Source organism: Dermacentor albipictus, chromosome 10 (genome assembly GCF_038994185.2).
Source record: "Dermacentor albipictus isolate Rhodes 1998 colony chromosome 10, USDA_Dalb.pri_finalv2, whole genome shotgun sequence".
NCBI classification, from domain to species: Eukaryota; Metazoa; Arthropoda; class Arachnida; order Ixodida; family Ixodidae; genus Dermacentor; species Dermacentor albipictus.
Window position 1 is genome coordinate 20,179,865 of NC_091830.1, and position 14,361 is coordinate 20,194,225.

Genomic DNA, 14,361 nt, shown 5'->3' on the forward strand with positions numbered 1-14,361 from the left:
AGATAGTAGTGTTTAGTAATCTCGTTGTAGGTGGAGGGCGTGTCCCTGTTCTCTGGGGAGTCGGCTTCCAATTGGTCGAGGGTACCACGGTGAGCAAGTTCATGCGCAGCCCCGTGAGCCGACTCATTGAGGTTGGGAGGAGTACCCTTTATCTGACCCTGATGTGTGGGAAACCAATAAATGAAGTGGTGCGTGATTGCCTTGCCCCCAAGAAGTCTGTCGGCCTGTTTGGGCGCGACCGTAATATTCTCACGAGTCAACGAAAGAACGTCGGAGAATTCCTGCGCTAGTCTATCGGGGTGATATCCGAGTTCCTGCAAGATGGATCTCCCTGCCTTCGTTGTAGTGAGGCAAGTTAGCTGTGCACGCTCCTGGGCCTCTGCAATCTCTTTGAGAGTATTGTGAATGACAAGCTGCATTAAGCGCTCTGTACAAGTGTATACGGGTAACCCAAAAACCCGCTTAGTAATCTTCCTAAGCTGTGCATTCAATTTATCCCGCTCTGCTCGTTACATCGATGCATAGCTGCCACATATGTAAAGTGGCACAGAATGAAGGCATGCATTAGTCGAATGAGGTTATCCTCCTTGAGTTCATGATGCCGATTTGATACCCTATGAACTAAACGAACAGCACTTTCAGTTTTAGCAATTAGCTTGCATATAGTCTTGCCATTTGTACCCCCCGACTCAATGATCATGCCCAAGACCTTGATTGAATCGACTCTGGGTATGCGGCAGCCGTTTCTTGTATATAGGTTAATGTCTCTGTCGTCTAACAATGTCTGCCCCTTGGGTCTTGCACCGCGTTTCTTGGGACTATACACTAAGAGTTCCGACTTCAAGGGGAGCATCTGATACCAGTGGGTTCGAGATAGGTTTCGATAGTGTCTATGGCCTCCTGTAAGGCTCCCTCAACCTGACCTCCTGTGCACCGTATAGTCATATCATCAGCATACATAGTGTGTTTGATGCCTTCAATCTCGAAAAGCTTTCTGCTTAGGTAGCTTGGCACTATCTCGCCGGGTGTAGACACCAAACAAGTGGCCCCACGTTGGCCCAGAATTTATGTGTACCTAGATACCTGGTATAAAATGATGTGTAATAACAGCTGCCTGCCAGTCCCTTCCCCAGTTAATTGCGTGAACTTTATTTTTGTCCCTCTTGGCATCACTACAAGAGCTGCATAATGCCCTTGCGGACAAATCATGGGCAAAACAAGATAACTAACTTTTTCAGCTGGAAATAAATTAGTCCAGGTTTAACAAGGCGCTCTCGCATAACTTATCTTACGAAATTCCAGATTTTACGGAAGTTGGTTCCTCGTCAACTTCTTCAAATCTGGGTTCAGCTTGCAAAGCAGTTACATAGAGAACACGTCACAACAAGAAGAGTGACATGTTGGTAAGTCTGCATGACGAAACTTGTGCATAGCTTCCACAGGACACTGTTTGCATTCATGATCAAAATGATAATGAAGGCATTACGTACTTGGAGGACAAGGCATATAAACATGGTGTGACCTAAACATGCATTACAGATCTAATATATGATGTCGAAATTCTGTTGGTGGTGCAGGCAAAAGGCCAGTTCACTGCAATATGAGCAGAGTAATACTTTTATTGTAATACATAAGTATTCTGCTGTATAGTGCGAAGCAGTATCATCAGGACCGCATTTGATGGGGATGAACGCTAACTTCCAACCAAGGTTTTCAAATCCGCGACGTCGCACTTAAGCACTGATGCATTTTGGCCATGAAGTTCAAAAAGTAAATCTTCAGCCGTTTTTTTCTCGACTAAGTCGGCCCCCTTTTTTTTTTCACATAACCGGAAAAAATTTGCGCAGTTCCGCCCGAAGGGCGAAACATTGACAGCAATATCAAGTTTACAATGTTACGTACGGACTCGTCGGACGGTGTTCGAATGATAAGCGGGCACGTACGAGGCAGCACACAAGTCATCTGCTGCTGGTCAGAAGGGACGGTGCCCTGGCAGTATGGAGGATGGAAAAAGTTAGGAAAGAGCACTCAGCCAGCCCTGGCAAGCAAACGCTCCCTGACGAGCATCTCGCAACGTTGGCTTAGTGTTCTTGGCTTGGTGAGGAGCACCGCATGGTGCCGTGGCAGGCATCGCACCTCAATGGTGCACGAGATGGTCGGGAAAATCGCCGGCGTTGGTCGACGCCCAGTGAAATATTGGAAAAACATTTACTCTCGGTTCCACTCGGACCGTGCATAATAAACCTTATAGCATGCGTTTGCACAATGCTCGTGGCAGCAGCGGGACGGCCAACGCTGTCCTGGAAGCGTTCGAGGTGCCTCCACTTCAATTCGTCGCTTGTGCGGGAAAGCACACTTCACACCTCTGGAGACCCTCTAACACGAGTGCAACATGCCCCGTCGACAGCTAGTCAGCACGACAACACTGACAGAATGCGCTTAGGGCGTTCGTATAATTAGAATAACAATAAAAGGAATTTTTCAAGACCACGTCACCTGTATGAAGTGATTTAGTGTTGCTCATATTGGTGTTCCTCCGAAACTTTTTGTCCTTTCTTTTTTCCCTGTTACGCACCGGGCACGCGCCTTTAATACGGTTAGCCAATGCGGTACGGCATCTAGGAGCTGGTCACCAGAGGGATTTTTGTATAGAAGCACGCCCAATCTAGTAAGAGGTATTGCTCGGACCCACCAACCATCGCCAGCTGGCAGGTGTCCTGCTGCATAGGAGGTCACTTTCTTTTCAATTACGGGGCATCAACACAACGAGCGCTATAGCGCCGAACACTTTTGTGTTTTTGACAGGCCACATTTTGCCATCTCTGCGTGACCGATGCCGCAAGCACATTCTTTACGTGTTTTGTTTTACTTCATGTAGCAACGATTGCAAGAGCAATTGCTGCCAACACAGAACATAATTTTCCCTAAGCATTTTATGGGAAATACGAAGACAAATGAGTAAAGATCATTCGGCATACCACCCGACCAGATTTTCTACGCCCTACAGAAAAGCTGAAAAGAATTTGTTGTCATCTGCCTTGCTTGCCTATGCTGATTATTGTTGTGTGGCAGAGACACTCCAAAGGGTGTAATTATGCCAAAATGTGGACTCTTAGGCAAAAAAGTACACCCTTTGGGGTGTATATTTGACACACTCTTAGACATAGTTGCACCCTTTGGACTGCCCCTTCTGCCACACAACAATAATCGTCATTTGCCTTGATGCGTTTCCTTTCTTGAAAACGCCGCGCCCGCTACTTTCCTGTCGAGAATGCTATCATGCTGATAACGCGCATGCCGTTAGTTACTGGAAAGTACCGGGCTCGCAGCGTTAAAGAAAGGAAACGCATTAAGGCAGATGACGATTATCGTTGTGTGGCAGAAAGGGCACTCCAAAGGGTGTAACTTTGCCTAAGAGTGCACACAACAATAATCGTCATCTGCCTTGATTGCGTTTCCTTTCTTGAAAACGCCGCGCCAGCTACTTTACTGTCTGGAATGCTATGTCATGCTGATAACGCGCATGCCGTCCGTTACTGGGAAGTACCGGGCTCGCCGCGTTAAAGAAAGGAAATGCGGACAAGACAGATGACGATTAATGTGTGGCAAAATGGTGTAATTTTGCTTAAGAGTAGTCTTGTCACAAGCGGTTATCGTTATCATCTTTCAATATTTATTTTTTGTCAGCGCTACGCTTCCAATTATATTACCTGCCTGAAACGGTACGGCACGCTCAGAAAAAAAGCAAGGTTCTTGCCGAGATGGTACGACCGCGCAGCGTTACACAAGGGAAACGCACACACAGCAAATTGCTGCATATGGATTTTGGAGCAAGACTACACACTGAATGGTGTAAAACGTTTGAGGGTGTACGCTCTAAAAACAGTTGCGCCCTTTGGGGTGTATATTTACCACACAACGATAATCGTCATCTGTCTTGCCCGCATTTCCTTTCTTTAACGCTGCAAGCCCTTCCAAGTCACGAACGGCATGTGCGTTATCAGCATGACATAGCATTCTCGGCAGGAAAGTAACGAGCGCAGCGTTTCCAAGAAATGAACTGCGGGCAAAACAGATGACGATTATTGTTGTGTGGTAAATATACACGCCAAAAGGTGTAAACGTTTCTTAGAGTCTACAGTCGGTTGCGTCTCTGGCAGAGGATGTCACAAGCTCTCTCACAAGATTACGCAGATGGAACTACGCGAATACGGGGAATTCATGCGGAGCTTTTCGACTACAAAAAGAAAGAAAAGAACAGGTAACCAAACCGGCGGAGTACCGAAGTATGCAATTCATCATTGAAGACATCGGGATTTTTTTTTTCTCACGACGGGGGATTTACGCAGCGTCTGTTTGGAACGTACCTCTGCAGTGGCAGCTTGAGGGGCTCTTGATGCACACTCTTACTCAAAATTTACTGGGCCACCGAGCACATGATAACAGGACAGTTCAGTGTCATAGAAACAAGGTCACAGAAAACAAAACAAACACTTTCGCAGTGCAGTCCCAGTGTATTTGCATATTATTCAGAAAATGTTTCACGCAGTTATTTACCCTGCAATACATGGCTTGACATGGCTTGACTCTGCAATACATGTCAAGCCATGTATTGAAGGACAAATGTTTTTCGCCTTGCGCATGGCCCGCTGCATTCTGCAAGATTAACTGTAATTGCGTTGACGTAGCCTTCAAAGTTAGTGGTCGCGTGTCCAACGCCGATGACCCGGAAAACGGCAGCTGCAAATGTCTCATGCCTCGTCACACCACATCTGTGAAGCCCTACATGGGTGAGCCCCCGATTCATTTCTTGTCTTTCACTGCAAGATTAACAGAAATATGAAGAACATCACTACTTAGGCTACTTATTACATATTCCAGTATTGAGAGAAGTTTCACCAATGCTAAACATGCGTGGGATAAGGACCAAAAGTGCCCAGAATACAGTGTCCTACTTCAACCGATTGTTTACATTGCAGAACACAAAGATTTCTTGGGATACATAGAATGTAGAAACAAAGAAGCAAAATCGATTTATCTTTTCGTACAGATGAGCGATCGAGATACGTCAGCGCGCGCATTATTTTACAGAAAGTAACTTTTTTTCGCCTGGCGTAAGACGGCGACAGGGCGTTCACAAATGTACCCCCTGAATATTTTACATGAAACGTCTCCATCTGAGCACGTGTGCCATGAAACAGTGTGGAAATAATTCTCGAAATGATGGACAGCACACGGATTCGCCTGTACTTCGTCCTTATGGCTTCGAAACGACTTTGCGATTTTGCAAATTGACCATTCCCGGACAAAACATTGCCTCGCAGACGCAACGATTCGCAGTGATTGCGCATGCGCCCAGAGTTTAATTACCCTCACCACGTTTGCAGAGAATTGAGCGCTTGGAAATTAAGAAAGGTAAATCGCCACAAAGAATGCCACAATAACGCCTGGAAGTAACGAGCACGAAGGTGAGACAGATCCATGCATACTAACCATCACTTTCGTGGTAGGTGTAGCAATTTTAGTAGAACACCATACGCCCACAGCCGGTTTTGGCCATTCTTGGAAATCATCATAATCATCAACAACCGTATAGACGCAAGAGGCGCAGACGACATAGGAACAGAAGAAGAGGTCGATGCCACGCCCACAGCGGGTTTTGGCCATTCTTGGAAATCGTCATAATCATCAACAACCGCATAGACGCGAGAGGCGCAGACGACTTAGGAACAGAAGAAGAAGAGGTCGATGCCACGCCCACAGCGGGTTTTGGCCATTCTTGGAAATCATCATAATCAACAACGGTATAGATGCGAGAGGCACAGACGACCTAGGAACAGTAGTGGATGCCACGCCCACATTGGGTTTTGGCCATTCTTGGAAATCATCATCAACAACCGTATAGATGCGAGAGGCGCACGCGACGTAGGAACAGAAGAAGAAGAAGAAGACGTGGACGCCATGTACTTTAGCCAGGTGGAACCGAGCAAAAGTGCAGCTGAAGCCGGGTCATCCGTTCCAAGGACGCCTCACTTCGTCATATGCCCGAGCTCGCCGGCGACCGGGCACCCCCCCTTAAGCAGCCCCGTGGCCGGAACATCGCTGCCGCCCGTTATGTTCGCGTTTCCGCTCGAGCCCGAGGAAGCGGCGCCCGTAAAGCAGCGTCGGAAGCGCAGGGGCAAGAGAAAGAGGAAGCGCAGGAAGAAGGGTGCCAAGCGCAACGACGGGGCCGGCCACGAGGAGAACGCGCCCAAGGTTAGTGGTTCGGGCACTTTCACTGCGTAGTACTTCTAATCAGGCTTGAATCGCGCTAATGGGCCTGCGACCAAGTTTGGCCATTGCAAAGAGACAAGCGTAGAGCGTTGTAAAATAATTTGCACCCTTAAAACTGAATAAAGGTGTAAGTTGGTCCATAATTCGCACCTGTATACCACTTCTGGGTCTAAAGGTGTGAGTCAAAAGCCGATTTACACTCTTATTCACTTTCAACGGTGTAAATTATTTTACAATCTGCGCAGTTGACGCAGTGACAATTGCGTCTGCAAACTGACAAAACCCATGCGCATCGGTAGTGTACGCAGGTGCCGAGACTGAGTGTAATACCGCTCTTGCCGAGGCAATGGGAGAGTGTCTCCGCTACGGGAGAGTAGCTCGCCTCTTCGCAACATTACCTCGAAACATTTCATTTGCTCAAATTTCGGCTAGTACTGAACCTTTTTTTTCAAAATTCTTGCGGTATAACATTCCCTGGGCGACGCTTTCCAACTTGTCTGTAGTGCATTACCAAAATATTCTACAGGGCGTGGTTTTAAAGGGCGTCTCTCATAGCTTATTTAATATAGAGTGCCCCGATGCCACGCTTCGGCAGCGTTGACGTCTAGGCGCCCCAATTTATTGTCTTTGGGGTGTTCAACCGATAAACTATCAATTATGCGTGCCTCGATAGCCTCCGAAATAGCTTGAGGACGCCTGCTTCAAACTTTTATGCGAAGCATATTACGAGGGCTCAACCCAGCTCCTCAGGCGCGGCGGTGACCATGAAATCACGTGACACCGTGACGTCACGACAGAGGAGAAGTGGCTTTGGCTCAACTCTTGCAAGACGGGCTGGGTGGGAATCGAACCAGGGTCTCCGGAGTGTGGGACGGAGACGCTACCACTGAGCCACGAGTACAACGCTTCAAAGCGGTACAAAAGCGCCTCTAGTGAATGCGGTGTTGCCTTAGAAACGCGCTGTTTCTAAGGCGTGCGTCTCTTGCTCAGGCGCACATTTCGTTGCCGCGCCGAACGCTGCTTTGCTCGACGCTCACCGCGTCCAATGCGGGGCGCGTAGTAGCTGCCCTGTAGCCCATTGTCTTACACCCCTTGGCGGGTCGACGGGAACGCTGTCGCGTTCCACTCTTGAAGGCGAAGAAGTAATGCATGAGTTGTTTCTTCGTCTAGCCGAACCAAATATAGCCAAGCAACAGCAGTTCACCAGGCTAAACAGTGGTTCAACAACTAAAATAAAGGCTAGTATGCTTCGCATCCTGGGCTTAACCTTACCTAAGCCACAGCCATTTTTTTTATGTTTTTTTGTCAACTATACCTCACAAATTTAAAGGTGAGTATCACGAATGAGGTGGTTCGCGAACGTCGTCAATATTTGAAAGCCGAAAAGTATTGAAATTCTACTGCTGCATAGGGGGTGCATAAATGTCCGATAACCAAGTCCACCACTATTGTTTTGAAGGTAGCGTGTTGTTACACCGACAAACAGAGATTTTGAGGTGTAGCTTAAGGCATAGCAAAGACGAATTTTTCTTCTGTTGGCATATCTCAGCAACTACGTTTTGAAGCGTGGAGGCAAAAAGGAAATGTTTAGTGCTGCACGTACAAGAATAGAGGATTGAGTGACTGTGGTCACGTTCGTCATTTAGCAGCCAAAAGGAGAGAGACGAACAAGAATGAATGACACGAGTCCATGTTTGTCCATGTGCGTCCTTTGCTCTGGCACACGTTGAACGTAGTGCGGCGTGCTAATCTGCACGGAGCTGAGTTGTTACCGACCATGCGGGAGCCCATGTTCTACCCTCATTGTCTCTGTCTTTGCACTTGAAAACGTTTTCGTCGTCTGAGGCAGATTTATCGGGGTTGTTGCAGGATCAAAGAGAAAATCACGAAACCTACCTCGGAGTAAAGGCGGAATATTTGCGACGATTCGAGTTTGTTGCAGCATGTGACCGCACAGCCAACGCCTTCATTACTCGAGCTCAAAAATAAGGTCAGTGCCGTTACAATCGTGCTGGGCCAATACCGAGCGAGCATGTAAGTGCCAGTGGTATACCGGGTATTGGAGGCAAAAATAAGGGTTGTGTGATCAGCCTGTGGAGATGAGGCGATGCGAGAGTAGAGACCGTGAACGCCTGACGTACATGGTGTACCTCAGTATACAGACTTGCCGCCCGTTCTTTCGGTCACCAATTGTTAAATGCTATTTATTTATTTATGGATACTTCAAACTTGCACAAGACGATGTCAGATAATGAAGCATGAACAGAGTTTCACAGGTGTAAAACACAACGTGCCTTTCGATCAAAGTGAATGCACCTTGCACTACGACATCAGCAATAAGATTATTCTATTTAACGATTGTTCCAGGAAACAAGTACTTAAAGCAATTAATTTGGGAGGTTAGCTGTATTATAGTCTTACGCTGTTGTTTTCGACTGGCGTAACTCGAGGAGTACGTAAGAATCTATGAGGTCTTGATCATATTAAAAATGAACATTATTTATCTGAATCAATAACTTCAGGCAATGATTGAATGCGTTTTTTTTTACACAACAGGTAGCAGACCACTTCGTGTTACAAGCTCACTGACTGACGTTTGACCGTATGAACTATAAACAAATCTCAAGGCCTCTTTCGGTACTTCTACTGTCACGTTTAGTGAAATGATTCTACATGATCATTGAGTGTTGCAAGATCGAGCGAATAATTGTTTTATGTGCCAGTAGGCGAAAAGCTGAAGTAACGAGCGCTTTGGGAATAATTTAACGAAGACAGTCAATGGTAACAGTGGCAATGCGCTCCTTCTAAGCTAGAATAATATATTTATTCATAAGCCGATGCATTTGCATTCTGAAAGTTTTGATAAGGTGGGGGGGGGGACGTTCTTACGCCCGCTGTTAAAGGAATACTGAATTCGATAAAAGTGAAGTTGAGCTGTATTAATAAATTTCGCCTCTGCAATGACAGGGCGACTACTCCTATACTATGAAAGGAAGCCTGGTATGCTAGAAAAGACGCAGAAACAAAAGTAAATCGGGTATCGACACTGACCTGAAGTTTGCACAAGTACCAGTTCAACGTGACGTCCTGAAGTCCTGCACCGTCGGCCGTGGCGTAGTTTATTGTTCATCATTGAACAAAGACGGCATTCTGAGGTGTCTAAAGCGGCAAACTAGAAAATTTTGAGGAGCTTTTTTTTTGCACCAGCTGTTGTTCATACACGAGAAAATAGAAGTTGTAAAATCCATGACGTCGAGATTCAGGAGAGCTCTGTTGACGCACACATTCTGAAAGCGAGCAAGCAAGCAGAGCAGAGCATAGCATAACAGAGAAAAAAGCAGTGCAAAGAACAAAGCAAACCAAAGCATAAAGCAGAGCAAAGCACAACGCAGAGTAAAGCACAAACCAGAGCAAAGCACAAAGTAAACCAAAGCATAAAGCAGAGCAAAGCACAAAGCAGAGCAAAGCATGAAGCAGAGCAATCCAAAGCAAATAGCAAAGCAGAGCAAAACAAAGTGCAAAGCATAGCAATGCACAAAGCATATAACAAAGCAAAACGCAAAGCAGGGAAGAGCAATACAAAAAGAAAAGAAAAGCTAATCACAAAGCAGAGCGCAGGGCAAACCAGAGTAAGGCAAAGAAAAACGCAAAACACAGAACAAAGCACAAACCAGAGCAAACGAAAGCAAAAAGCAAAGCACAACACGAAGCAAAGCACAGCAATAACGAAAGGAAAGCACGAGAGAGGGAGAGACAAAAGGGAAGGAAAGACAGGGAGGTTAGCCAGTGTAAATACCGGCTGGCTACCCTGTGCTGGGGAAAGGGGTAAAGGGAATAAAAGGAGAAGGAGGAGAGAAAAAAAAGAAAAAAAGAGAAAAAAATGCACACAGTAACGCGATGTTACGTGCAACAATAGTCAAAGGCGTTCGCACAATTCACATGTCCTTAAGAACTGGAGCAAAGCCCTTAAGGCCTTGAGTGCGGAAACCCGTCTGGACCAGTGTCCTAGAACTTTCTCTTCTGTGAAGGGGCGATTGTCCGTCCTTTCATTCTTACATGAAAAACACAACGACCGCACTCACGTTTACACGGACGGTTCTGTCTCCTGTAACAGTTCAGCTGGAGCAGTGGTACTTCCCGCTCAATCTGTCACTGTCAAATTCAAGACGTCTCACGTTACATCATCGACGGCTGCAGAACTCGCAGCTATTCGTGCTGCTCTGGAGTTTATAGGTCCCAATCCACCACATTCCTGGTCCATCTTTTGTGATTCAAAGGCAGCTCTCCAGTGTCTGCTGTCCCCTTTCAACCACGGACCAAATGTACAATTAGTCGCAGACATCCGACTACTCCACCATTACGCAATCGACAAGGGACACAATTAACATCATCTACCAGTGGATACCGGGTCACTGCGGAATTACAGGAAATGACAGTGCGGATGACGCTGCCCGGTCGGCCCATGATGGTGCCCAGATTGTGCCCATACCACTGTCAAGAACAGATGCAGCCACAAGTCTTCGCTCCCTCGCATGCGAGCTTACGCTAACTCTGTGGAACACCAGCGAATTCACGAACACACGTCTTCACAGATTGGATCCAAGTTCGCAACTCCGTCTTCCACCAGGGTTGCCCCGAGCGGAAGCAACACTTCTGTGCCGCCTATGGCTCGGCGTGGCATTCACAAACTCCTATTCCTTCCGCATTGGAATGGCCGACAGCCCTACTTTCGACACCTGCGGCTGCGAAGAGACGATCGCGCACCTCCTCTGTGACTGTCCACGTTACAATGTGCAAAGAAAAGTGCTCGTGACCGTGCTCGAAAAAGGAAAGCACGAAGCAGTGCAAAAAGCAAAGCAGAGCAAAGCAAAGAGCAAAACAATGCAGAAAGCAGAGCAAAGCACGAAGGAGAGCAAAGCGAAAAGTAACGCAAAGCAGAAAGCAAAGCAATACACGAAGCAGAGCAAAACATAAAGCAAAGTGCAAAGCAGAGCAGTGCACAAAGCAGCACAAATTTAAGCAAAAAGCAGTGCACAACGCAGAGCAACGTACATAGCAGAGCAAAGAAAGTAAAAGTAAAGAGCTCAAAGCAGAGCAAAGAACAAAGCAGAGCAAAGCAAAGCAAAAAGCCATGTATAAAGCAAAGCTGAGCGGAGCAAAGAACAAAGCAGATCAAAGCAAAGCAAAAAGCAATGCATAAAGCAGAGCTGAGCAGAGCATGCAAGCAAAGCACAAAAAGCAAGCAAGCAAAACAAGCTAAACAAGCAACACAAGCAAGCAAAACAAGCGAGCAAAACAAGGAAGAAAACAGGCAAGCTTGCAAGCAAGCTAGCAAAACAAGCAGGCAAAGCAAAAGCAAAACAAAAGTAAAAGCAAATGCAAAAGGAAAGGCAAAAACAAAGGCAAAAGCAAAGGAAAAAGCAAAGGTGAATGTCAAATGCAAAGGCAAAGCAAGCAGAAAAAAAATAGCGATGCAAACAAAGAAGCACATTGGAAGCGAACAAACAAAAAACGAACAAGCAAGCAGACAAGAAAAACTATCAAGGCAACAAACAAAAGGTCTTATACGTTGGGAACACACAAGGAAATAGTAAGAACAGAATGTAGAAAACCGATTGTGTCCTTGAGCTTCCTTCTGGTATTTGGAAGAATAAAGGCATTGTCTTGTGAAGCACATTTTTAAATAATTGACTTGTATTTATTTGGCGTGAGAAGGTGCGTAATCAGCAGTGTCAATTAGGGGAACTTTCCTTTGCATTTCACCCCGCACTGTATAGCGTCGATAATTCGGTATGATGTCACGGATTCCGAACTATATTCGGGCGCTCCAACCATTTTAGCTCGCAGATAAGCCATTAAGCATTCTGAAGATTGGACTATGGTGTCGTTAGAATAAAATGTGATGTTTATTTAATTAATAAGCACATTTACTGTAGTTATGAGCAGATGGTATACAAACGTCATGAGGTTACAACAAAGTTCACACAAGAATATCAAATTCATCCTTCACTTTTACTCTCGTCTTTGTTTCGCAAGCGTATCGCATAAAAATAATCTCATCTAGTACATATCCCATAATCTGATAAGATCACATGAGATTTTATATAATAAATGTGGGTTCATATCAGGTTATTTGGTTTGTGGAATATGCGTCAATATGAGACTATTTTGATTGGGCGCTTGGGTTCCAGCAAAAGCGAAGCGTATATTTTGGGTATCGCGTCGCAAGTAAAAAAAAAGAACCTAGTGATTTCTGTGTGATTTCAAAACTTATCCAGACTCTCCCGCTATGACGTCCCTCATAACTCGGTTGTCGGTCCTGGTCAATCGCTCAAACACTCAATTCAATCAATCGGCAACAATCACAATGTGATCAGGCTTCATCAGTCAGTCCACATGACCAGACTCCTCTCTGCTTAGCCCGTTTACTGCCATCTCCACCGCTCTCCTTTCTTTTCAGGCCAGATCAGAGTTAACGCTCACAGCGAACGCCGGGAACGTTGCCTCGGCTACCAACGCACCAACGCTCGACGGCGCCCCGGCGACCAAGGTCGAGGACGGGGCCTCCAGTCCCGGCCTTGGTACCTGCGTCGGCCAGCTCCCGCGGGCGGCCATCTCGGTCGACAAGATTTCGGAGAAAAGCCCCGACGCGAGCGAAGGCAGGAATTCTAGGCAGCTGCCGCCGGGTGCCGGGCGCACGAAGAGCGGCATCGACCACTCGATGGGCTCCGTTCACTCTAGCACAAAGGGCTCGACGGGAGCAGCGGTGACAAAAGCAGCGCCGACAAGCGGCGAGTCGGCGTCCTACGCGGTCGCAGCGTTCGCTCTGCTGTCCATAGTCATCTTTCTGGTACTGCTGCTGCCGAACAGGCCTGTCAGGGAAGCGGTCGTCTTGGCTCTGCGGAAGAACTCTCCCCGCCCCGTCTCCCCGCCACCGTCAAAAAAGCCTCCGGCGCACGTGAGACGCGTGACCAAGGCGGCTTCGTCCACTGCCACCACGAAAAAAACTCGTTCTTTTACATAATCGCCGTGTTTTTAGGACAACCAATACTGATATCGGAACGATCTCTGCGTAGTTATAACGTTGAAAATGAAAAGAGAACACCGTTTTTCAGTGGGACACATTGGCTGCAGGTGACGCACGAATGAGCGCTAATGTGCAGCTAATTTTATATCGACAGCATGAGATTTATTATTAAACATAGGAGATCACAAATATAATTATTTTTGGTAACCAAGCGAAAGTAGGGCGACAGCGCAATTTTGATTGAGCACAAGAGGAAGAAAAGACGAACACGGCGCAGTTACAAAGATTTACAGCCGTGGCGGGCGTCGGGATTTACTCGATAATCGCCCGTGCTATGATGAACAAGATGTGTATAAATATATATTTAACTAATTTAGGCATAGTTTCTAATTTAAGAACCTAAATTAGTCATTCCACAATGCGTAATCTTTTTGCTACAGATACTCCGCGCCTTGAATGCTAATTTTGTGACATATGCACTGAAAGATCTGCAGCACAATGTACGGCTGTTCCAGTAAGCCGTTGCCGCACCATGAAAGAGAAAGAATGCAGCGCGGAGTGAGTGAGTGAAAAACTTTATCAGCTCTAGATTCGCTGGTCTTCTGCGGTCTTCAGATGGAATCGTCCATCTTCTAGCACAACGGTCGGTTGCCCTTAGTACAGGGCTCCGCTGGATGCTGCTGCCAGTTGTGCTCGCCGAATCAGACCTTCTTGGTCGACCTGGCGATCGCTGGAGAGCACTCCCTCCCATTGCTCCGCACTCGGGTTTGGTATAACGGGTACCCCGTCTACCTTCTGGCATGCCCACGTTATGTGATACAGCGTGGGTGTTTCGTGGCACCAGGGGCATTTGTCATTGTATTGTGTGGGATAAATTTTGCTAAACCTAAACCTAAACGTACTAAGCAAAATTTATCCCACACAATACAATGAGAAATGCAGCGCGGAAAACTTATCTGAACAGCAACACGATGCTGCCGACGCAATCTGCACAGTACGGAGTGCCATCCACTGGCAAGCAGGACATGCCAGACACGCCCCTACTAACGATCTCTCTGGTG

General features: G+C 46.7%; 1 protein-coding gene across 2 annotated transcripts in view; it reads left to right on the top strand.

Moving 5' to 3' along the window:
- The first annotated feature begins 5,721 nt into the window (after window positions 1-5,721).
- The window catches only part of LOC135911479 (gastric triacylglycerol lipase-like), a 46,061-nt gene continuing 37,421 nt past the window's right edge, over window positions 5,722-14,361 (top strand). Inside the window, exons 1-2 of one of the 2 annotated variants that reach the window (XM_070527210.1) lie at window positions 5,722-6,255; window positions 12,734-13,947. In XM_070527210.1, the coding sequence (XP_070383311.1) occupies window positions 5,749-6,255; window positions 12,734-13,297 (1,071 nt within the window). In that variant the 5' untranslated portion in view covers window positions 5,722-5,748 and the 3' untranslated portion in view covers window positions 13,298-13,947. Of the gene's footprint in view, window positions 6,256-12,733; window positions 13,948-14,361 lie in introns of those variants that run through there. The other variant, XM_070527209.1, reaches the window with a different exon arrangement.